Consider the following 25,675-nt stretch of genomic DNA (forward strand, 5'->3'; position numbering starts at 1 on the left):
CAGATTAAAGAAAATCGCCTAAGCCCAGGAGTTACAGGTTGCTGTGAGCTGTGTGATGCCACAGCACTCTACCGAGGGCGATAAAGTGAGACTCTTGTCTCCACACACCCAAAAAAAAAAAAAAAAAAAAAGACTTAAGGAGTATTTGGTTTTTTTAACCCTAAAATTATTTACAACATCTGATTAAATTTTTGAATGTCTTTTCCTTCTGTTTTCAAAGGCCAGGCACAAGAAAAGGCCCTAACATCTACTCAAGCCCTGGTATGAATGAAATATTCAGACTAATATTTAGATCTTTAGGGCATACACTTGGAATGTTCTAGTTCCATGCCATAATTTTTTTTTTTTTTTTTTTTTTGCAGTTTTTTGGCTGGGGTCGAGTTTGGACCCGCCACCTCTGGTATATGGGGCCCGTGCCCTACTCCTTAAGCCACAGGCGTCACCCAAATGATTTTTTTTTTTTCTTTTTAAGAGACAGAGTCTCACATTATTGCACTCGGTAGAGTGCCCTGGCATCACAGCTCACCGCATGAGCCATTCCATGCCATAATTTCGCAAAGAAGGAAACTGAGGCACAAGTATCCCAAGTATTCATCTAGGGTTATTTGCTTGTTGGTGACAGAGCTGTGCTTAGAACACAGGTTTTCTTAGTACTCCTGATTATATTGAAAGGAAAATTGTTCCTTCTAGAAATATAAACCTTAGATTATGTTCCATATACCCTGGGAAGGTGGATAAATGTACAGTCACTACAGATACATTTGCAGCCATTTCTACCATTTTATTTTTGTTGGCCATATGTATTCTTACTCTAGGATTACACCTACTGTATATCCTTTTCATGCTTCTTTTTTTCTGTTTGCTGAATTGGACTAATACTTTATCATTTCTCAGTTGACTGTGGGGATCACTGAGTAAATTTGCAGTAATAGAATTCACTGTAAACTAATTTTTATATTAATTTTTAATAAATAATGTAAGTACATGGTACAAAATTCAAAAAGAATACAAAGTAGATTTCTGAGTCAGCAGTTTCCCTTCTTAGATGCAGCTCCATTGCCGGCTTCCTCATTATCCTGCTAGAGTGTTCTATACCCATGTACGTATTGATGTTTGTTTTTTTAACAAAATAATTTACTTTTTTTTTTTTTTTTGAGATAGAGTCTCACTATGTCGCCCTTGATAAAGTGCTATGATGTCACAGCTCACAGCAACCTCTAACTCCTGGGCTTAGGTCATTCTCTTGCCTTAGCCTCTTGAGTAGCTGGGTCTATAGGTGTCCGCCACAATGGCCGGCTATTTTTTTTGGTTGCAGTTGTCACTGTTTTTTTTTTAGCTGGCCTGGGCTGGCTTCAGACCCACCAGCCTGGGTGTATATGGCCACTGCCCTACCCACTGAGTGACGGGCGCCACCTTTAAAAAAAATAATTTAAATAATTCAAGTTCATAGAGTGGTTTGAGTTTTTGAGATGAAGTTACTCAAATGATTTTTAATTTTTCTTTTTTATTCATAGACTATGTGATTATTATTGAGAATATTGAAAATGTCGACTAGTACAAAGACTTAGTACAGTATTAAAATCTTCTATAGGCCAGATGTGGTGGCTCATGCCTATAATCCTAACACCCTGGGAGGCCAAGGTGGGAAGATGGCTTGAGCCCAGGAGTTTGAGATTGTTGTGAGCTAGGCTGACATCACAGAACTCCACCCAGGACCATAGAGTGAGAATCTGTCTCAACAACAACAAAAAAGAAAATAAAAATATATATATCGTAGAGATAGTCACTATTAACTTTTTTAGATCTTCTTTTCTTTTTTATATTATTCTATCTTTTTATCTTTTACATACACTCATGACATTTTTAATTGGGCTTACATGACACAACTTTTTTTTTTTTTTTTTAAGAGACAGTCTTACTCTGTTGCCCTCGGTAGAGTGCTGTGGCGTCACAGCTCACAGCAACCTCCAACTTCTGGGCTTAGGCGATTCTTTTCCCTCAGTCTCCCAAGTAGCTGGGACTACAGGTGCCTGCCACAATGCCCAACTATTTTTTTGTTGCAGTTTGGCCAGGGGCTGGGTTCGAACCTACCACCCTCCATATATGGGGCCAGCGCCCTACCCATTGAGCCACAGGCGCCACCCATAACTTTTTTTTTTTGGATACAGGGGCTTAGTTGCTGAGGTGGCATGCACTGGCCTCCTCATAGCTCACTGCAACCTCAAACTCCTAGGCTCAAGTAGTCCTCCTTCCTCAGCTCCTGGAATAGCTGGGACTATAGGAGCATGTCGACACACCTGATTAATGTTTAAATTTTTTTTTTTTTTTTTGAGACAGAGTCTCAAGCTGTCATCATGGGTAGAGTGCCTTGGCGTCACAGCTCACAGCAACCTCAAACTCTTGGGCTTAAGCAATCTTGCCTCAGCTTCCCAAGTAACTGGGACTACAGGCACGCACCACAACACTCAGCTATTTTTTGGTTGTAGTTGTCATTGTTGTTTGGCGGGCCCAGACTGGATTTGAACCCACCAGCTCTGGTGCATATGGCTGGCGCCCTTGCTGCTGAGCTACAGGAACCAAGCCAAGTTTTTAAATTTTTTGTAGAGATGGGCTCTAGCTATGTTGATTAGGCTTGTCTCGAACTCCTGGCCTCAAGCAATCCTTATTACCTCAGACTCCCAAAGTACTCGGATTACAGCTATGAGCTAACACACCCAGCCAGTTTTATATCTTGGTTTGCCTTTTTTCACTTACTATATCATGGACGTTTTTCCTTATTAAATATTCAAAATACTACTTTTAATATGTGAGTAATTTTTTAATATGGCTGTGTTTAAGTCATTCTTGGTTACTTAGAATGTATCTGTATTAGTGCTTGTTTTTAGTGAGCTATTTAGAATAGCAGAGATTTGAGTATTTTCTGAGATTTAGGTTGGTGCTTGGTACATCCCAAGGGGTGGGTGATCCTAAAGCCCTATGAAGGGATCTATTTTAATATCTTCTTTGGACTAAGTGCCTGTGGCTCAAACGGCTAAGGTGTCAGCCACATATCCCTGAGCTGGAGGGTTCGCATCCAGCCTGGGCCTGCCAAACAATAATGATGGCTACAACCAAAAAATAGCTGGGTGTTGTGGTGGGTGCCTATAGTCCCAGCTACTTGGGAATCAGAAGCAGGAGAATTGTTTGAGCCCAGGAGCTGGAGATTGCCGTGAGCTGTGATGCTACAGCACTCGACCCAGGGCCATAGCTTTAGACTCTGGCTCAAAAAAAAAAAAAAAATAAATAAATAATTTTTTAAAAAGTTGATTTAAATAAGGGCAGCATCTGTGGCTCAGTTAGTAGGGTGCCAGCCCCGTATACTGAGGGTGGAAAGTTCAAACCCGGCCCTGACCAAACTGCAACAAAAAAAAGCCAGGCGTGTGGCAGACATCTGTAGTTCCAGCTACTCAGGAGGCTGAGGCAAGAGAATTGCCTAAGCCCAAGAGCTGGAGGTTGCTGTGAGCTATGACGCCATAACACTGTACCGAGGGCGACAAAGTGAGACTCTGTCTCTAAAAAAAAATAAAAAATTTGTTTAAATAAAGATTCTATGCATTTAAAAAAATTTGGTGGCTCGGTGCCCATTGCTCAGTAGTTAGGGCACTGGCCACATACACTGCGACTGGCAGGTTTGAACCCGGCACAGGCCTCCTAAACAACAATGACAACTACAACAACAACAACAAAATAGCCAAGCGTTGTAGCAGGCACCTGTAGTCCCAGCTACTTGGGAGGCTGAGGCAAGAGAATTGCTTAAGCCCAAGAATTTCAGGTTACTGTAAGCTGTGATGCCATGGTATTCTACCAAGGGCGACATAGCAAGCCTTTATCTCCAAAAAGAAAAATTTAGTTGTGTTCCCCATATCCTGGAAAGAAGAAAAGTGTGTAGTCACTATGGAAACATTTATAGCCATTTCTGAAAATTGAGTATTGAAGTGTGTATTTCATTTATATTTTAGTTAAATTTAGTTGGGCGGCGCCTGTGGCTCAGTCGGTAAGGCACGGGCCCCATATACCGAGGGTGGCGGGTTCAAGCCCGGCCCCGGCCAAAACTGCAACCAAAAAAAAAAAATAATAATAATAATAAATAAATTTAGTTTAGAAAATTGTCTAAGATGGAAGTCTAATGTCACAACAATAATCTAAGTATGGTCTTTTTTTTGTTTTTTAAAACAGAGTCTTACTGTGTCTCCCTGGATAGAGTGCTGTGGCGTCACAGCTCACAGCAGTCTCCAACTCTCGGGCTTACGCCTAATTCTCCTGCCTCAGCCTCCCAAGTAGCTGGAACTACAGGCGCCCTCTACTACACCCGGCTATTTTTTTTCTTGTTGCAGTTGTCAGTGTTGTTTAGCAGGCCCAGGCTGGGTTCGAACCCACCAGCCTCAGTTAATGTGGCCTGCACTGTAGCCACTGTGCTACAGCTGCTGAACCTAAGTATTTTCTTGATGAGAGGGTTACTTGGTGTTTGTCCTGTAGTAGTTCTTTAAAAAGTTTCTTCTTTTTTTTTTTAATAGAGACAGAGTCTCACTGTACCGCCCTCGGGTAGAGTGCCGTTGCGTCACACGGCTCACAGCAACCTCTAACTCTTGGGCTTACACGATTCTCTTGCCTCAGCCTCCCGAGCAGCTGGGACTACAGGCGCCCGCCGCAATGCCCGGCTATGTTTTTGTTGCAGTTTGGCTGGGGCTGGGTTTGAACCTGCCACCCTTGGCATATGGGGCCGGCGCCCTACTCACTGAGCCACAGGTGCCGCCCAAAACTTTCTTCTCTTAATTATATGCAGTATCATTATACATGTTTGGACTTAGGTGCTTTTTCTAATTATGTTAGATTTACAAATTTTAATGTAGTTGTATGGAAGAAATATATTAAAGATTTAAGCTGAGAGCGGCGCCTATGCCTCAGTGAGTAGGGCGCCGGCTCCATATATCGAGGGTGGCGGGTTCCAACCCAGCCCCAGCCAAACTGCAACAAAAAAATAGCCGGGCATTGTGGCGTGTGCCTATAGTCCCAACTACCTGGGAGGCTGAGGCAAGAGAATCGCCTAAGCCCAAGAGCTGGAGGTTGCTGTGAGCTGTGATGCAACAACACTATACCGAGGGCGACAAAATGAGACTTTGTCTCAAAAAAAAGAGGCTCGGTGCCTGTGACTCAAGAGGCTAAGGCGCCAGCCACATACACCTGAGCTGGTGGGTTCGAATCCAGCCTGGGCCCACCAAACAACAATGACGGCAGCAACCAAAAAATAGCCAGACATTGTAGAGGGTGCCTGTAGTCCCAGCTACTTGGGAGGCTGAGGCAGGAGAATCGTTTGAGCCCAGGAGTTGGAGGATGCTGTGAGCTGTGATGCCATGGCACTCTACCCAGGGTGACAACTTGAGGTTCTGTCTCAAAAAAAAAAAAAAATAAAAGATTTAAGCTAAAAAGAGAAAAGCAGATGAGGTACAAGTGATGGAGTCTATGTGAAATTGAAGATATTAATTTCTCTTTATTAGTTTTTTAATAGTTGTAGTCTAAGAAAATAGTTCAGAAATCTATAAATTTAATATATTTTGTTTTCTAAATAACTTAGTTCTTTTAGTAGCTATTGTTACTATTTTCTTGAATTTGAAAAGCCTGAATATGGGAGACTGATGTGTGTGGATTGCCTGAGCTCATGGGTTCAAGACCTCTTCTCTAAAAATAGCTGTGGTCCCAGCTTCTTGGGAGGCTGAGGCAAGAGAATCCATTAAGTCCAAGAGTTTGAGGTTGCTGTGAGATACCCCAGCACTCTACCAAAGGTGACAAAGTGAGACTCTGTCTCAAAAAAAAAAAAAAAGTTAAAAGCCTGAATAATCTCTAGATTTGCTTTTGTTTATTTTCACTTTTAGCTCAAATTTGTCATCTATTTAGAAAATATTTTTAACTAACATTTTGTTTCTTCTCAACTCTTAACAAATACAGCCCAGCGATCTGCACAAGAACTTCCTCATATTGAGAAGTACAGCATCAACAGCTGCTCTGTAAATGGAGGTCATGAAATGATTGTGACTGGATCTAATTTTCTTCCAGAATCCAAAATAATTTTCCTTGAAAAAGGACAAGGTAAATAGTATATGAGTTAATTAACTTCAAACTATGGGGCAGAAGGATTAAATAAATTATTAAAATGTTTCAGTAACAATAATGACAAAAATAGTTTACTAAAGCTACAGGCATTTATGCACTTAATTTTATTGTAAACCGAACATTTATTAAATTTTCATATAAATGTTAAATTGTTTGTAAAAATGTCTTAAAAGGAGAAAAATTCCTATTAGCAATTTTCCTCCTAGGTATATATTTAAAAGAATTGAACCGTGCCAGCCACATACACTGAAGTTGGCGGGTTCAAACCCAGCCCGGGCCAGCTAAACAATAATGACAACTCCAACAAAAAAATAACTGGGCATTGTGGCAGGTGCCTGTAGTCCCAGCTACTTGGGAGGCTGAATCAAAAAAATCTCTTAAGCCCAAGAATTGGAGGTTGCTGTGAGCTGTGACTCATTGGCACTATACCGAGGGCAACATAGTGAGGCTGAAAAAAAGAGAAAGGCAAAACTCTCAAGGGATTGGTGGGGCTTCCTGCACTTTTCACTGAAATGGTTTTCCACGTGGGTTCCCAAAGCCAAACTATTGTTGGTCATGCTGGAAAGAATAAAAAAAAAAAAGAAAAAGAAAACTTATGTCAGTATAAAAACTTAGACTCCAACATTTATAGCAGTTTTATTAATAACAGAAAAAAATAAAACAACCCAAATGCTTACCACCTAATGAATGGATAAGCAAACTGTGGTATATCCATATAGTGGGATATTATTTGGCCATAAATATTAATGATATATTGTTACATGCTACTATAGGATAAACCCTGAAAACATGCCAGGTAAAAGAAACTAGCACAAAAGACTACAAATTATATGATTCTATTTATAGAGAATGTCCAGAATAAGCAATCTACAGAGCTATTAAATGGATTAGTGGTTTTGGGTGATTGGAAAGAGGTGTTATTGGCTTGGCGCCTATAGCTCAAGTGGCTAGGGTGTCAGCCACATGCATGGGAGGTAGCCAGTTCGAATCCAGCCTGGGCCTGCCAAATAGCAATAAGAACTACAACCAAAAAAATAGCCGGGCATTGTGGCGGGCTCCTATAGTCCCAATTACTTGGGAGGCTCAGGCAAGAGAATCGCTTGCTGTCAGCTGTGTTGCCATGGCACTCTACCCAGGGTGACTGCTTCAGATTTTCTGTCTCAGAAAAAAAAAAGGTGTTATTGAGGAGTGACTGCTAATGGGAGCAAGGTTTCTTTCTTTTTGGGGTGATGAAATATTCTGAAGTTAGTAGTGATGGGTATACAACTCCAAATACATGAAAAACCTCCAAATTGTGTATGTTAAAAGAATTATATGTATAGTTTGTGAATTATATCTTAGTATTTTTAAAGTAGAAGAATACAATGTTTATCAGAATGTTTGATTTTATCCTTTTTTAGCATATTTAAAATACTTTTTCTATCAATTATTTCCTCTCAGCTTTAAGAATATTTTAAAAATTGTGAAATACCATTTTCATAAGAGTAATAAAACAAATACATATACCTACTACTGAGTTTAAGAAATAATAACATTTAGACAGCGCCCATGGCTCAGTGGGTAGGGTACTGGCCACATACACCAAGGCTGGCAGGTTCGAACCTGGCCTGGGCCAGTTAAAACAACAATGATAACTGCAACAACAACAAAAAATAGCCAGGCATTGTGGTGAGCACCTGTGGTCCCAGCTACTTGGGAGGCTGAGGCAGGAGAATCGCTTAAGCCCAGGAGTTGGGGGTTGCTGTGGGCTGTGATGCCATGGCACTCTACCCAGGGCAATAGCTTGAGACTCTGTCTCAAAAAAAAAAAAAAAAAGAAATAATAACATTTACCTTTGAAGGCCTCTGGGTGCCTCTTCCTCACCTGAATCAATCCCTACTTTTCTTTATAGTTTTATAAAGTTTTTCCCCCCATTTCGGGGCTTTCTGCAATATTACATTTATTCTTCAGAAAATTACTTTTTCAGAAATCAACATTAACCTTTTGCACTTGGATGTCGAGTGTGACGACACAGTTAGCATTTTATATTTGAAATATTAAAAAATCCAAATAAATAAGTTTATATGAAAAGAAACTCCAGTTTTTTATTCTACTGCCACGCTTTATAAAATCTGGGGCATTTAAAAAATTAAATCCCAAGTAGAATAAAGGAATCGAGAAAAAAGCAAATGAGTGCAAAGGGTTAATGTTTCAAGATTTATCCACCTTGATTCATGTAATTAAAGATCTTTTTGATATCACTACTGTTTAGTGTTTTCATTGTATAAATGTACCACGATTTATTCTTTTTTCTCTTAACCGGATATTTGGGTTTTCCCCAGTTTTTGGCAGGGCCAAATGAAGAGTAGCTAAAAGTGTTGCTAATACTTATAACCTGGTAGACATAAACAAGAATATCATAACTGTCTCTCTCTTTTTTTTTTTTTTTTTGTGGTTTTTTGGCCGGGGCTGGGTTTGAACCCGCCACCTCCGGCATATGGGACCGGCGCCCTACTCCTTGAGCCACAGGCGCCGCCACTGTCTCTCTTTTTTTTAAAAGACAGAGTCTAACTTTGTCGCCCTTGGTAGAGTGATGTGGCGTCACAGCTTACATTAATCTCCAACTCTTTGGCTTAAGCCAGTGGTTTTCAACCTATCTAATGCTGTGACCCTTTAATACAATTGCTCATGTTGTGGTGACCCCCAACCATAAAATTATTTTCGTTACTACTTAGTGTGCATACCTATACCAAAAATAAGAAATAATACATTGTCTGTACCTTACATACAGTTTAGCTCCATGGCTCATGTATGATCAACTCCTTCCCTCTAGAGCAGTGGTTCTCAGCCTTCCTAATACTGCAGTCCTTTAATATAGTTCCTCATGTTGTGGTGACCCCCAACCATTGTTGCTGTGATGTAGCAACAAAAATAATTTTATGATTGGGGGTCACCACAACTTGAGGAACTGTATTAAAGGGTTGCGGCATTAGGAGGGTTGAGAACCACTGCTCTAGAAGATATGATGGTAAATAAAACCTTCAGGTTGCCTGCTCTGACAGTGGGGCAGCAAAAAATTAACATAAAAACAAATCAACAAGATAATTCCAGATAAAATTGCTGTGAAGGCTTGGTGCCTTTAGTTCAAGCAGCTAAGGCGCCAGCCACATACACCAGAGCTGGCAGGTTCAAATCCAGCTCAGGCCTGCCAAACAATAATCACAACTACAACCAAAAAATAGCCAGGCATTGTGGCGGGCGCCTGTAGTCCCAGCTACTTGGGAGCCTGAGGCAAGAGAATCGCTTAAGCCCAAGAGTTGGAGGTTGCTGTGAGCTGTGACATCACGGCACTCTACCGAGGGTGAAAGCTTGAGACTCTGTCTCAAAAAAATAAATAAATAAATAAAATAAGTGGGCAGCCCCTGGTACTCAGTGGGTAGGGTACCAGCCCCATATACCAAGGGTGGCAAGTTCGAACCCGGCCCCCGCCAAACTGCAACAAAAAAATAGCCAGATGTTATGGCGGGCACCTGTAGTCCCAGCTACTGGGGAGGCTGAGGCAAGAGAATCACCTAAGCCCAGGAATTGGAGGTTGCTGTGAGCTGTGATGCTACAGCACTCTACCAAGGACAATAAAATGAGACTCTGTCTCTAAAAAAAAAGGTAAATAAAATAAAAATTTAAAAAGCACCTTTAATGATCCTCTTCATTTTACAGACTCTTTAATGTGGCATTTAGGCCATAATTAGCTGCCTGTCTTCCGACCTTCTTCTTACTACTCCCTGCCTGTTACTTTTTACTCCATCAACACTTATTGTTCTCTTTATCTTGCCGTTTCTTGTCATCTTACCTTTGCTCATGCTGTCTCCTCTGGCGAGCCTGCCCTCCCACTCATGAGTTCTATCTCCTCCAGGAAGCCTTCTTTGTTTCACTCTCCTACCACAAGATTAGGATAAGGAACCTTACCTTGCTCTTGGTTTATCCGGAATGCATCCTTATTAGTTACTGTACTCATCACATTTTATTATAATGAACTGTTTATGATTGCCTTTCATCCATAGACTAATGGCAGGGTATCCTGTCTCAGTTACCTCAGTAACCCAAAGTGTCTCACACATAAGATCCAGCAAGTGGTTGCTGAACTAATAAGCATAGCACTTGTTTGTAGTGTCTCTTATACGGCAGGAGTAGCTATTATCTAGTTTACCAAACTGGGAAATGATAGTTACAATCTGGAAGGCATGTGATGAAGTCTCTCCTGTTGCCGTCACCAACCAGATGAATTGGTTGTGTTAACTGTGAAGATACTTGAATAGAGTTCAGGTGTGGTGGCTCACACCTGTAATCCAGCACTCTGGATGCCGAGGTAGGTGAATCACCTGAGCTCACAGGTTCGAGACCAGCCTGAGCAAAAGTGAGACCCCATCTCTAAAAAAATAGTTGTGGTGGGTGCCTGTAATCCCAGCTACTCAGGAGGCTGAGACAAGGGAATCGTGTGAGCCAAGAGTTTGAGGTTGCTGTGAACTATGACGCCAGAGCCCTCTACCAAGGGCAACAAGTGAGACTCTGTCTGAAAAAACAAAAATAAAATAAAAAGATACTTGAATAACTTAGTTACTAGATGAATGAAAGCTCATGACACAAAAAGAATGCTTTGGAATAGTTGCATGTCAATATAGAGTGATACTTTTATCAGCAGGTATCTCTAGGTGAGTACATGTAGTTCATTTGGGATAAAGAGAGAAAATGTGTCCGCTAAATCTTTAGGTGACGTAAGTCTGGAAAGGCTAAGAAATATTTTTAAAGACCAGTATTGGGCCTAGTACAGTGGCTTATATTCCCAACACTTGGAAGGCCAAGAGGAGTGGATTGCCTGAGCTCACAGTTTCAAGACCAGCCTGAGCCAGAGTGAGACCTTGTCTCTAAAAAAAAAAATAGCTGTGCATTGTGGTGGGCACCTTTAGTCCCAGTGACTTGGGAGGCTAAGGCTAGAGAATCACTTAAGTCCAGGAGTCTGAGGTTGCTGTGAGCTGTGATGACACAGCACTCTGCCAAGGATGACAAAGTGAGACTGTCTCAAAAAAACAAAAAAAAAGATCTTGGTAAGCTTGGCCCGGTGGCTCATGCCTGTAATCCTAGCATTTGGGGAGGCCGAGCCAGGTGGACCACTGGAGCTCATGAGTTTGAGATCAGCCTGAGCAAGAGTGAGACCCTATCTCTACTAAAAATGAAAAACTGAGGCAACTTTGAAGTTGCTGTGAGTTAGGAGGCCATAGCACTCTATCAAGGGAGACAGCTTGAGACTCTGTCTCAAAAAAAAAAAAAAAAAGATCTTGTTAAGTCCAGTAATCCAATAAAATGAAATCTCCCTATTGGGAGAAATAAATGTTACAAGGGTTAGTCAAAAAGAAAACTCCTGCTATACAGGTTCTCAGTAGGGGAACATGGCAGTAGGAAATTTGATAGATTGAGGGACACTTGTTTGCCACAAACTTAGTGTGAGAGTCAATGTGGTACAGCTGCCAAGAAAGCTTTTCTTAGCAAACACAGCATCTCCACATGGGATGGCAAAAGCCTCCGTCATTGTCTACCGTCAAATGACATGGTCATTTCTTACCTGGGCTCTTCAGTCCTCTTGGGCCTGGTGCATTTGAAGGAAAAGTGGAGGAGCAATGTTCGAAGAAGAGTGATCAGGAAGGCTAAAATATTATGTAAGGGATAGATGCACACCTAGGGATGCTAGCCAGCAAGAGACAGACACAGGCAGATATAGCTGCTTTTCAACATCTGAAATTTTGTCTCAGAGAAGCTCTCAAGATTTTTATTTTTTTAGTGGCTGCAAGGAATAGTACTTAGACCAGTTGGAGAAAATTAAAGAATACTACTTTCTGGTATAGATCAATTGTCTTTTATACCATAGAAACAAATGTTATTTATCATGAGATGATTTCTAGCAGAGGTATTATCCAAAGATGGAATGGTTGAGAAATTGAATTTCCCATCACTTGAGGTATACAAGCAAAAGTTGCTCACTACATTGTGGGGGTGTTTTCAGGACATTCGCACATCACTTGGGTAGATGAGTAAAATGAACTCTGTGCGGTCTGCTAACCTGGGCAGCCCAAGATTGTTCTTATTTTTCTCTCATTGGCACACATTCACATTTTATTTTCATAATGGAAATCAGTAAGAAAAAGATTCCCTTTGCCAATAAATGTGTACCACTACATGCATTAGATTTTGTTTGTATACTTTCTGACACAAATTGCTTTTAACTATAAATTGTTTCTTTTAATAGATGGACGACCTCAATGGGAAGTAGAAGGGAAAATAATCAGGGAAAAATGTCAAGGGGTAAGAAATTTACCTTAATTCTTAAGAAATATTTAAAAAGCTTAATGAGAAAATTGAAGAATATTATTTTATGGTATAGCTGAGCATGGTCTTTTACATACTGAATAATAGAAAAGTAAATTAGAGAGGGGGCGGCGCCTGTGGCTCAGTTAGTAAGGCGCCGGCCCCATATACCGAGGGTGGTGGGTTCAAACCCAGCCCCAGCCAAACTGCAACCAAAAAATAGCCGGGCGTTGTGGCGGGCGCCTGTAGTCCCAGCTGCTCGGGAGGCTGAGGCAAGAGAATTGCGTAGGCCCAGGAGTTGGAGGTTGCTGTGAGCTGTGTGAGGCCGCGGCACTCTACTGAGGGCCATAAAGTGAAACTCTGTCTCTACAAAAAAAAAAAAAAAGAAAAGTAAATTAGAATTCTTAGACATTTGGAAATGAAATTCTTTCCTAGTATTAAATTTTAGAAAAGATAAGCAAATGGTGTCTTATCTTCTCTTTTTTGTGTATAGAAAAGGAGAATAGAAATGAAAGATTATCGGAAGGTCCTCATTGAAATTATCATTAATTTCTATGAATTTAGTGAAGAAATCAACAAATTCAGTAATGAATTTATGGGCAAAAGATAGGAGGACAAACCTTTTGGGATTTGTATATTTAACCATTATTCCTACTTCTTAGCTACTTTATTAACCCTTCTAGGATTCCTTGCTGAAAGCTGTGGTCCCTTCATCATGGTTGGAATGGAAATAAAATCTTCTCTGTAGTAGAGAATACTGTTGCCCACAGTGCTTTCCAAACACATGGAGCAGTTAGGTTGAGGATTATATATGGTTTGGAGCTAAGGGTTTTCATCCTGCTTGCGTTAAATAATTTTTTATATTAATACAGATTTTATGTAATGCCAATTTAGAACATTCTGAATATAAAACTTAAGAAATCTAGGCTGGCCACGGTGGGTCATGCCTGTAATGCTAGCACTTTGGGAGGCCAAGGCAGGAGGATTGGTTGAGGCCAGGAGTTCAGGACCAGCCTGAGCAGCATAGTAAGTTTGGAGACCTGCCTCTCCAAAAAAAAATTTTTTTTTCTAATAGCCAAGCTTGGTGGTATGTGTCTATAGTCGTAGCTTAGTGGTTCTCAACCTTCCTAATTGCTGCGGCCCTTTAATACAGTTCCTGTGGTCGTGACCCACAGGTTGAGAACCACTGTCCTAGCTACTTGGGAATCTGAGGCAGGACGATCAGTTGAGTTCAGGTGTTTTTGAGATTGTAGTGAGCTAGGATGACACCATTATCCTCTAGCCTGGGTACAGTGAGACCTTGTCTCGAAAAAAGAAATCTAAAGTATAATTCAAGCTTGGGAAATAGGGAATATAATTAAAAACCAGAATGTCGGGGCGGCGCCTGTGGCTCAAGATGTAGGGTGCCAGCCCCATATACCAGAGGTGGTGGGTTTGGGCCCGGCCCCGGCCAAAAACTGCAACAACAACAAAAAAAGAATAAAGTGCAAGGTCAGTGGTACTAATGGTTCTTCAAAATCAGGCCTCTTGTTCAATACCAATCCCTCCTCATAAAAAAAGCCTTAAAAAAAAAAAAAAAAAAAAACTAGAATGTCCGGAGAGGATGGCTTTTACCTGTAACGCTAGCTACTCAGGAGGTTGAGGCAGAAGACCTTGTCTCTTAAAAAAGTAAATAAGTAGGCCATGCACGGTGGCTCATACCTGTAATCCCAACGTTTGGAAGGCTGAGATGGGTGGATTGCTTGAGCTCACAGGTTCGAGACCAGCCTGAGCCAGGGCAAGACCTCATCTCTAAAATAGTTGGACGTTGTGGCCAGTGCCTGTAGTCCCAGCTACTTGGGAGGCTGAGGCAAGAGAATCATTTAAGCCCAGGAGATTGAGATTGCTGTGAGCTATGACACTACAGCTCTCTACTGAGGGTGACAAAGTGAGACTCTGTCTCAAAAAAATAAAGTAAATAAAATCAGAGTGAACTTTCTGTTAATAGTAACATAATATTTGTAAGGCAAAATATCTCACTACATAGTATATAGGGCCTTTTTATTTTTGCTACAATTAGTAACACAATTGGATGGGTTAAAAAGCAACTTCTTCTTTAATGATTAAAGGTCTTATCTCTGCCAAGACCGAAGTATTCATAAGGTAAATCTCCAGATGACCTATATGACCAGTTGATGTGTATGAGGGGAAAGCTCTTGTGGTTAAAGATGCATAAGTTTCTCTGAGTTTAGCAGGTGCATTTCATTTTTAGTTCTGAGTGTAACATAATCTTGCTTTCCATGCTCCTTAGGCTCAAATTGTCCTTGAAGTTCCTCCATATCATAACCCCGCAGTTACAGCTGCAGTGCAGGTGCACTTTTATCTTTGCAATGGCAAGAGGAAAAAAAGCCAGTCTCAACGTTTTACTTACACACCAGGTATGAGTTGTTGTGATGGTTTGCTAAAGAACTTTCTTTTATAATGAGTAAAAAGTTATTCAGTTAATCCTTTTTTAGAATGTTTAAGGTAGGGCGTTTATAATCAATAAAAACACCAACATCTGAAGTTTGTGTTGACTTTAAATATTAGATTTGTGTTGACTTTAAATATTAGACTTTAAATATCAGTTGTTATTTTGTAGTGTTTATAGGGAAAATAGAAGAGGGACTGTAGGTTTGAAGTATTTTTTCAGAAGCTGTCAAAAATCACCATCATTACTGAGGGGCAGGTGCTTGTATGTGTACATTCATGACCAAGGCTCAAGGCTCATGAACTCTCCTTATGTTCTTAGCACTGCAAAAAGCCAGTGTTTCTACTTCATTGTGTCTTCATCTCACATCTCAACCAAACACAAATGAGAAGTCTCTCATTGAGTTTTCTTTCTTTCTTTTTTTTTTTTGAGACAGAGTCTCACTATGTTGCCTTTGGTAGAGTGCTGTGCTGTCACAGCTCACAGCAACCTCCAACTCTTGGACTTAAGCAATTCTCTTGCCTCCCAAGTAGCTGGGACTACAGGCACCCACCACAACACCCTGGCTATTTTTTGGTTGCAGTTGTTCAGCTGGCTTGGGCCAGTTTCAAACCCACCACCCTCAGTGTATGTGGCTGGCGCTGTAACCACTGTGCTATGAGCGCCGAGCCTGTCATTGAATTTTCATTTGGCAAGTAACATCTGTACTGTAATGTGGGCTGTGGGAGATACAGAGTTGATGTCAAAAGTTCTGATTTTATAGATACACTAACAAAAGAGGCTTCTATTCCTTTTTTGGGTTTGAAACTACTTTTTTGCAGTAGTTCAAGTGCTATAACTTTCCAGTTTTGATTGTGACACATAAATACTGTATATGCAGTGTTTCATGTTGATGGTTACATACTAAAAAAACAAATATTTCCAGAGGCTTTCTCTTTGCTAGGCATTATGCTAGTCACTAGAGTATATAATAATAAAAAATCATAGTGAACTTTACTCTCCAAAACTTTTACAAAAACTTTTTCAGTGGTTTATAGTAAATGAAAATAACAAACACAATTATTTGAGAGGTTCTTGTTTATTATTAATGGTTATTCATTTGTTACTCATATCTTTGAAAGCCTAGATATATTTCATTTATAGTTTCTAAAGGCCACTTGCATTCTAAAATCTGAAAATCATTATTACTTGATAATGTTAGTGTTAATTACTTGGTAAAAATATTTGAGATTATTTTCATATAAATACCTTTCTAAAACTAAAGATTTTGTTAGCCATTTTATTCATTTGTTAATTCAATAATTTGATAGGTGGAAAAACCTATCTCAGTCTCTTCTTTCATGGAACTTACAGTCTAGCAGTTAATGAGTCACTAAATAAATAAACCAATAAATTTTTAATTAGACACTTAGGTTAGATCTCTAAAGGAAAGGTGCAAATAACAGGGACTCTTGCCTAGGCTAATAGGTTGAGAAAGGCTTCCATGAAGAAGTGATACTTTAGTTGATAACTGGAAAAAAATAGTAGTTTATAGTTATATAGCATTTGCTGTGTTCTTAGGCTTATTCTTAGCCTTTGCTATATTAATTAATTTACTCTTCTCAATAGATCTATAAGGTAGGTTTTTATTCTGTCTTCAGATAAGGAAACTGAGTGGTTATGTGCCCAAGGTTTTACAGTATACAATAAGTCTTAGAGCTAAACTTTACATACAGGCATTCTGGCTCCAGAATCTGAGCTCCTGAATATGCTAGAGTACATCTCAGGTTTGTTTATGTATTTACCAAACATATAGAGCATTTAGTGTATACAAAGTGCAGTTCACATGTAACAATTCATTTATCTTCCTATAGCTGTATGAGGTGGGTACTGTTGATAACCTCATTTTACAAATGAATCAACTGAAATAACTTGGGTAATAAGTGGCAGGGATGGGACTTGAATTGAGGCAGTTTGGCTGTAGAGTCTCTAGTATTAGTTACTACATTAGATAAAGTAAAGAAGAACATTCCAGATAAAAGGCAGCAGCATATGCAAAGACTTTGTGGTTAGTGGGATCATGGAGTATTAAAAGAGATATAAGAAGTGAATTTTGGCCAAGAATGGTGGCTCACACCTGTAATCCCAGCGCTTTGAGAGGACAAGGCTGGAAGATCACAACATAGCAAGACCCGCTTTCTACAAAAACATTTCCAGGGATCCTCAAACTATGGCCGCGGGCCACATGCGGCAGTGTGATTGTATTTGTTCCCCTTTTGTTTTTTTACTTCAAAATAAGATAAGTGCAGTGTGCATAGGAATTTGTTCATAGTTTTTGTTTTTTTTTTTAACTATAGTCTGGCCCTCCAACGGTCTAAGGGACAATGAACTGGCCCCCTGTTTAAAAAGTTTGAGGACCCCTAAGCTAGACCTGTGCCTGTAGTCTCAGCTATGAGGGAGGCTAAGATAGGAGGACTGCTTGAGCCCAGGAGTTTGAGGTTGCAGTGAGTTATGAGAGGGACTGTAGACAGTAACCTGAATAGAAGGCCAACGGCTTCTGGGATTATTAAAAGAAGTAATAGGGCCAATTGCTTTTTGGCTTTTTGGCTAAGATCAAGTGTAAAAGTAATAGGGCCAGTGGATTAGAGGTTTCTAATGATAATAAATGAAAGGCAAGCAGGAGAGAATATGGTTACCTTATGTTATCAGTTCTCAAACTGAGAGAACAATAAAAAGACAGAATCCAAGAGGGCATTACATATGAGAATGGAAATCAGTGGAGCCCAAGAGTGGAGAGAGAACATTGGATTAGACTATTATCGTCATCACTGGCTTTATGTTTGATGGAATATAAATCAAGTGGCATATACTACTGACAGATGAATTAAAGGAGTGTTTTGGACAGTATTTGTTCTGGTTGATTACTGTCTTTTTTTTGTAGTAGTTAGCTTTTTTTAATTTTTGAGATGAAATTTTGAATAAAATTTTTGCAAAAGCCAGTACATAACTGTAAATTTATTTTATTTATTATTTATTTAGAGACAGAGTCTCACTCTGTTGCCCTCGGTAGAATGCCATGGCATCACAGCTCACAGCAACCTCCAGCTCTTGGGCTTAGGCAATTCTCTTGCCTCAGCCTCCCAAGTAGTTGGGACTATAGGTGCCCGCCATAACACCCGGCTACATAACTATAAATGTTTTCAAAAGACAGGTAGAAGATTAGTTTATAACATTGATATTTTCTTCTACTCGGAGAATGTCAGTGTATCATTCTAGATTCTTTTGCGTCATATATAGGCACAACTTTTAAAAAATGGAAATGGGGGCGGCGCCTGTGGCTCAAGGAGTAGGGCGCTGGTCCCATATGCTGGAGGTGGTGGGTTCAAACCCAGCCCCGGCCAAAAAAAAAAAAAAAATGGAAATGGGACCAGCTCATACAAAATTTTGTAACTGAACATTTTTATTTTTTATTATCAATGGATAATGTTTTGCAGAATGTTAATAGCCTCTTAGTGTTCTATTGTGTGACTCAGTCTTTGGTATGTTAGTATGTTTTTTGTATGAATCCTTTATATTAGAGGTTTTAACATTTTGTTTTTGGCAAATCATTCCTTTTTAATTTTTACTTATAAAAATTTAGATGCTCTGGCTCAGCTCCCATAGCACAGTGGTTAGGGCACCAGCCACATATGCTGGGGCTGAGGGGTTCAATCCCGGCTTGGGCCTGCTAAACAATGACAACTACAACAACGACAACAAAAATAGCTGGGCGCAATGTTGTGGCAGGCCCCTAAAGTCCCAGTTACTTGGGAGGTTGTGGCAAAGAAAATTGCTTAAGCCCAAGAGTTTGAGGTTGCTGTGAGCTGTGATGGCATGGCACTCTACCAAGGGCAACATAGTGAGACTCTGTCTCAAAAAAAATAAAAAAGTTTAGATACTCTTACCTTGCTTATTTGTTATTAAAGGATTTTTTATTTTATTAACTTTTTGGCAACCTCCTTACAATAGGGGCCTGACCAATATCAATCAATATTCAGTGGAGGAATGATCATTAATGGCAAATGGCTGATTTTTTTAAGTTATCTTTATTGGATATCATAATTAGCATTATTTGTCCAGCAGTTTCTTTATAAAATGAAGGCAGTTTCGGCTCGGCACCTGTGGCTCAAGCGGCTAAGGCTCCAGCCACATACACCTGAGCTGGCAGGTTTGAATCCAGCCCGGGCCCGCCAAACAACAATGACAGCTGCAACCAAAAAATAGCCAGGCATTGTGGCAGGCGCCTGTAGTCCCAGCTACTTGGGAGGCGGAGACAGGAGACTCGCTTGAACCCAGGAGTTTGAGGTTGCTGTGAGCTATGATGCCACGGCACTCTACCCAGGGCAACAGCTTGAGGCTCTGTCTCAAAAAAAAATAAAATAAAATAAAGGCAGTTTCCAGCATATGTACATGATTTACAAAGTCCCCTGATCACAGATGGTAATGGAGTACAGACACTTCCTTAGTGGTGCTACCTAAACTTCTGCCCAGCCTCTAACTTCAGAGTTTCCAATGCGGAATCCTTGCACACCGCCCCCCACCCCAGTATACCTGAAGCTATTGAAGCAGTGTGTCTTCTTCTGAAGCCCAAGAGAAGTTATTAGCATTAGAGGTGCCATCTGAACTCTAGTTTTGGAGTAATGGGGGTTTTATGGGCAGCATCAGAGCCACACTCTTATGTTCAACATTGTGCCTGTGAGAAAGTATATTCTGTTTTCTCAGTGGTTGACTGGACAGACTGACTTTTGGATTGTGATGATTCTGATGGTGGGACAAAGCCTGCCTTTCTCAGGAAATTAGGCCTCAGCTCTGCCATAGGCAGTACCCAGTGAGAGTAAAAAGACTAGTTGTGTGGTTTTTTTCTTTTCTTTCTTTTTTTTGGGGGAGCGGGGGCGGGCAGAGAGACAGAGTCTCACTCGCCCTCGGTAGAGTGTCGTGGTGACATGGCTCACAGCAACCTCAAACTCTTGCAGGTTGAGATGATTCTCTTGCCTTAGCCTCCTCTCCCAGCAGCTGGGATACAATGCCCAGCTATTTTTTTTTTTTTTTTTAGAGATGGGGTCTCGCTTTTGCTCAGGCTGGTCTCAAACTCATGAGTTTAGGCAATCCACCAGTCTTGGTCTCCCAAAGTGCTAGGATTATAGGTGTGAGCCACCACACCCATCCTGTGTGGTTTTCCTATTGTGTATGTTGTTTTATTCTTCATATAAAGCCTTATACAAAAGCCAATGTACAAGAAAGAATGAAAGCAAGCTAAGTTGTTCTGTTTATACTGGAAGAGGAAACCAAGAGCTTCTATTTGCTGGATCTTAACTCTTCCACATCTGCTGCTTGAAGGGGAACATCAGTGGTTTGAAAACTACTAGAACAATTTTTTTTTTCTGAATCCCTTCATGCACCAGCATTCTAAATTGGAAAATGAACATATATAACACAAAGCAAAAAGTTCATTTTGACAATTGCCACCAAAAATAATATATATATATATATTTTTTTATATATATACTGGGTGTGGTAGCTCACACCTATAATCCTAGTACTTTGGTAGGCTGAGGAAGGTGGATTGCTTGTTCAAGTTCAAGACCAGCCTGAACAAGAGCGAGACCCTGTCTCTACTAAAAACAGAAAACCTAGCAGGGCATTGTGGCAGGCACCCATAGTCCTAGCTACTTGGAAGGCTGAGGCAAGAGGATCACTTAAGCACAAAAGTTTGAGATTGCTATAAGCAATGATGCCAGGGCACTCTACCCAAGGCAGTAGAGTAAGACTCTTAAAAAAAAAAAGAGAGACTCTTCTTAAAAGAAAAAAAATGGCTCAGTACCTGTGACTCAGAGGCTAGGACGACAGCCACATATACTGGAGCTGGTGGGTTCGAATCCAGCCTGGGTCTGCCAAACAACAATGACAACTGCAACAAAAAAATAGCCGGGCATTGTGGTGAGTGCCTGTAGTCCCAGCTACTTGGGAGGCAGAGGCAAGAGAATCACTTAAGCCCAAGAATTTGAGGTTGCTGGGAGCTGTGATGCCAAGGCACTCTACTCAGGGCCACATAGTGAGACTCTGTCTCAAAAAAAAAAAAAAGAGTTCATGTGTTTCTAAAACTCAACTTATTCTAGATAGTGTAAGGTTATAAGGTCCATTTAACTGTATTTCTATCTAAACGAGGTTACCTTGGATGGATCAGCAGTGAGGACTTCTATGGGTCGGTGAAGTTAGAGTCTGAACCTTTTATGGACAAGAGTAATACTTGATTGGGCAGAGTAGAAATAACATTCAGTTTAGCGGAGAGAAACTCTAAATTTAGGTGTCTAGATGTGGGTCAAGTACATAGTAATAAAGTTTGAATCATGCAAAAATGGTTGATGTTCTGCTGTAGCTTTCAGCCTGTCTTTTGAGTCCCTCTTTTTAGTGCAGGGTAACTAATCACTTATGTAACCAAGGGCCCTGCCTCATCAGGATGAAGTGATGAGAGTAGAGTTTCCTGGATAGTCTTTCTCCTTATATAAAATTATGACTCAGGGCTCCTGGCTTGGATCTGTTGCAGCAGAGCCCCTGGGAGCCCACGCTTGAGCTTGTAACAATAAAGGCTCTTTTGCTTTTGCATCGGAAATAAAAAAAAAAAAATTATGACTCAGGGTATAGGATTCACTGTGGCTTCCCTGATATAAGAGTAGGAGCTGGGGTGGCGCCTGTGGCTCAAGGAGTAGGGCGCCAGTCCCACGTGCTGGAGGTGGTGGGTTCAAACCCAGCCCCGGCCAAAAAAAAAAGAGTAGGAGCTGAAGTAGAAGGGAAAGAAAAGAATTTCGTGATCTTTTAGAAGGGACACACTTCTATTTCTTCTAAAAGCCAGAAGAAAAATACATTAGGGATGTCAGGAGCCTATTAAAAAGAGTGAACTTGAAAAGCGTGAGCAAGAATCAGAACCTGGATGAAGGCCTGTGTCAGGAACATGAACATTGCACTAGAAGTAATAAGATTGATGATAACTTTTCTCTGTCTTTTGGGTTGTCTCATTGCTAGGAGTGGGCTCACCAGTTGCCATATTTAGAGGTTAAAGCAAGTGGATCATGAGTGTGCTCCATTTCTCCTGCCTCAGCCTCCCAAGTAGCTAGGACTATAGGAGCCTGCCACAATGCCTAGCTATTTTTAGAGACAAGATCTCGCTCTGGCTCAAGATGGTCTCAAACCTGTGAGCTCAGGCAATCCACCTGCCTCAGCCTCCCAGAGTGTTAGGGTTTTAGAGTGTTACTCTGTCACCCTGGGTAAAGTGTTGTGGCATCAGCCTAGCTCATAGTAAGCTAAAACTCTTGGGCTCAAGTGATCCTCCTGCCTCAGCCTCCTGAGTAGCTGGGACTACAGGCATCTGCCACAAAACACCCAGATATTTTTAGAGACGGGGTCTTACGCTGGCTCAGGCTGGTCTTGAACCTGTGAGCTCAGGCAATTCACCCCTCAGCCTCCCAGAGTTTTAGGATTACAGGTATGAACCACCTGTCCTGGCTGATTATTAAACTTTTGTCAGATGTATTATTTGCAATTTTTTGTTTGTTTGTTTTTTGGTTTCTTTGTTTTTAATTTACAAATATTTTTATCATTCACTGTCTTGATAGTGTCCATTGATGTGCAAAAGTTTTGATTTTGATAAAGTCTAATTTAAAAAACCATTGTCAAGGGCGGTGCCTGTGGCTCAGTCGGTAAGGCGCTGGCCCCATATACAGAGGGTGGCGGGTTCAAACCCAGCCCCAGCTGAATTGCAGCCAAAAAAATAGCCGGGCCTTGTGACGGGTGCCTGTAGTCCCAGCTACTCGGGAGACTGAGGCAAGAGAATCACTTAAGCCCAGGAGTTGGAGGTTGCTGGGAGCTGTGTGATGCCATGGCACTCTACCCAGGGCCATAAAGTGAGACTCTGTCTCTACAAAAAAAAAAAAAAATTAAAAAAAAAACAAAAACAAAAAAAACATTGTCAAGTCCAGTTATGAAGACTTGTCCGATGTTTTCTCCTAAGAATTTTATGGGTTAGCTGCTAAATTTAGGTCTTCTTTGATCCATTTTGAATTAATTTATGTATATTATGTAAAGTGTAGGTTCATTTTCTTTTCTTTTTCTTTTTTTTTTTTTTGTACAGAGTCTGACTTCATGGCCCTCACTAGAGTGCTGTGGCATCACAGCTCACAGCAACCTCCAACTCCTGGACTTAGGCGATTCTCTTGCCTCAGCCTCCCGAGTAGCTGGGACTACAGGCGCCCACCACAATGCCCAGCTATTTTTTTTGTTGTTGCAGTTCGCTGGGGCCAGGTTTGAACCTGCCACCCTTGGTATATGGGGCCAGCGCCCTACTCACTGAGCCACAGGCGCCGCCCTATAGATTCATTTTCATTCTTTTACATGTGGATATCTAGTTTTCCCAGCACCATTTGTGAAGAGGACTGTTCTTTCCCCATTAAATAGTTTTGGCTTTTGTTTTTTACCAAATATGTATTTTTGGAGTCTCTGTTGTATTGTTCTCTATGTCCTTATGTCAGTGCCACACTGTTTCTTTCTTTTTTTTTTTTACAAGGCATCTTAGGCGTACTCTTCCCTCCTCACTCCTGGGAGTGACCCGGCTGTGGGGAGCACATGGTCCCCATTGTTCCTCTGGGTCAGGACCCTCACTGCATCCAGTGACCTCATGCCTGGCAGACTATGGCTGTCTAATTCTGGATGTTAATCTGTAGTTCTATGTGGCTCTCACACTAAATTACACATTCAAGTTTCCTTTTTTCAGTAATAAAGAAGGTGCCCTGGCCTCTATTTAAAGTTTTCTTGGCCATATTTCTTTGTTCGTTTTGGACTCAAGTGGGGAAGAAGGGTGAAATTTACTGTGTCTCCTCAGAAAAGTGCCACACTGTTTTGATCACTATAGTTTTTTGTAGCAAGTTTAAATCAGGAAGTGTGAGAGTCTCCCAGCTTTGTTTCTTTTTGTCAGTTGTGTTGGCTATGTAGGGGTCCCTTAAGATTCCTTGTGTATTGGCTCAGTGCCTGTAGCACAGTGGTTGTAGGACCAGCCACATACACTGAGAGTGGCGGGTTTGAACCCGGCCCAGGCCAACTAAACAAAGGCAGTAAAAAAATAGGCAGGTGTTGTGGTGGGCACCTGTAGTCCCAGCTACTTGGGAAGCTGAAGCAAGAGAATCGCTCAAGCCCAAGAGTTGGAGGTTGCTGTGAGGTGTGACAACACAGTACTCTACTGAGAGTGACATGGTAAAACTCTGTCTCAAAAAAAAAAAAAAAAAGATTCCTTATGTATTTTAGGCTGAGTTTTTCTATTTCTGCAAAAAATACCAGTGGGATTTTGATAGGGATTATATTGAATTGGAGAGTCACTTTTTTTTCTTTTTCTTTTATTTTTTGAGACAGAGTCTCACTTTGTCACCTTGGTAGAGTGCCATGGCATCAAAGCTCATAGCAACCTCAAAATCTTGGGCTCAAGTGATTCTCTTGCCTCAGCCTTCCCCAGTAGTTGGGTCTACAGGCACCCACCACCATGCCTGGCTATTTTAAGGTTTGGCGGGGGGTGTCTTGCTCTGGTTCAGGCTGGTCTCAAACCTGTGGCTTAGGCAATCCGCCTGCCTCAGCCTCCCAGAGTGTTAGAATTACAGGCATGAGCCACCATGCCTGGCCTTAGATATTCAGTTTCATTAAGCAGCATTTTATAGTTTTCAATGTACACGTCTTGCCCTCCTTGGTTAAACTTATTTCCAAGTAGTTTATTCTTTTTGATACTACTACATGTAGAATTGTTTTCTTTCTTTCTTTTTTTTTTTTTTTCTGAGACAGCGCCTCAAGCTATCACCCTGAGTAGAGTGCAGTGCATCCCAGCTTGCAGCAACCTCCAACTCCTGGGCTTAAGTGATTCTCTTGTCTCAGCTTCCCAAGTAGCTGGGACTACAGGCTCCTGCCACAATGCACAATGCCCGGCTATTTTTTGGTTGTAGTTGTCATTGTTGTTTGGCAGGCCTGGGCTGGATTCGAACCCTCCAGCTCTGGTGTATGTGGCTGGCACCTTAGCCACTTGAGCTACAGGTGCCAAGCCTGGATTTGTTTTCTTAATTTTCATTTGGATTGTTTATTACGAGTATATAGACATATAACTTATTTTTGCATATTGATTTTTGTATCTTGTAAAACTTTGCTGAATTTGTTTATTAGCTTTTTCTATATTTTAGTACTTCTTTCAATCCTCCTATGATGATGTAGAATCAAATGAGATGAAGGTAAACCAGAAGGTTTATGAATGTCAGGTTCATGATTTCTGATATCTGATGCAACATACAAAACCAAGTGACTGGAATATTTCAGCACAGGGATCCTCAAATTGAATGTTTTATTAGACTGTAGGATTTTGAGAGTTTAAAAAAATATATTAATTTTCAATATGTAGTATATACACAGTAAAAAACTTTTAAGAGACACAAAAAGTATATACAGTAAAAAGTAAATCTCCCTCCTGCCTCTGTCCTTTAGTTACCTAGTTTTTCTTCCTCGCAGTAAATACAGCATTTGTGAGTTTCTTGTGCATCTTCCCTGGGATATCTATGTCTTCACAGGCAAAAATGTATGTACATCTATGTATGTCTACACACACAATATTTTACATGAGCTGCCTTCCCTTAAGGCATTTGAGTTTGTCCTCCTGGCTTGAATACATGGCTAGAGTTGGGTGGCCTAGGATGAAGGTCTATCATG

The 25,675-nt window shown here is 40.8% G+C and overlaps 1 protein-coding gene across 4 annotated transcripts in view; it reads left to right on the forward strand.

Annotated features, from left to right (window-relative positions):
* NFATC3 (nuclear factor of activated T cells 3) overlaps nt 1–25,675 on the forward strand; it is a 143,104-nt gene that overhangs the window by 74,368 nt on the left and 43,061 nt on the right. For all 4 annotated transcript variants that reach the window (XM_053604677.1, XM_053604696.1, XM_053604685.1 and 1 more), the window contains exons 6-8: nt 5,983–6,123; nt 12,425–12,480; nt 14,774–14,900. In XM_053604677.1, coding sequence (XP_053460652.1) covers nt 5,983–6,123; nt 12,425–12,480; nt 14,774–14,900 — 324 coding nt within the window. The remainder of the gene's footprint in view (nt 1–5,982; nt 6,124–12,424; nt 12,481–14,773; nt 14,901–25,675) is intronic.

This window comes from Nycticebus coucang, chromosome 2 (assembly GCF_027406575.1).
Source record: "Nycticebus coucang isolate mNycCou1 chromosome 2, mNycCou1.pri, whole genome shotgun sequence".
NCBI lineage: Eukaryota > Metazoa > Chordata > Mammalia > Primates > Lorisidae > Nycticebus > Nycticebus coucang.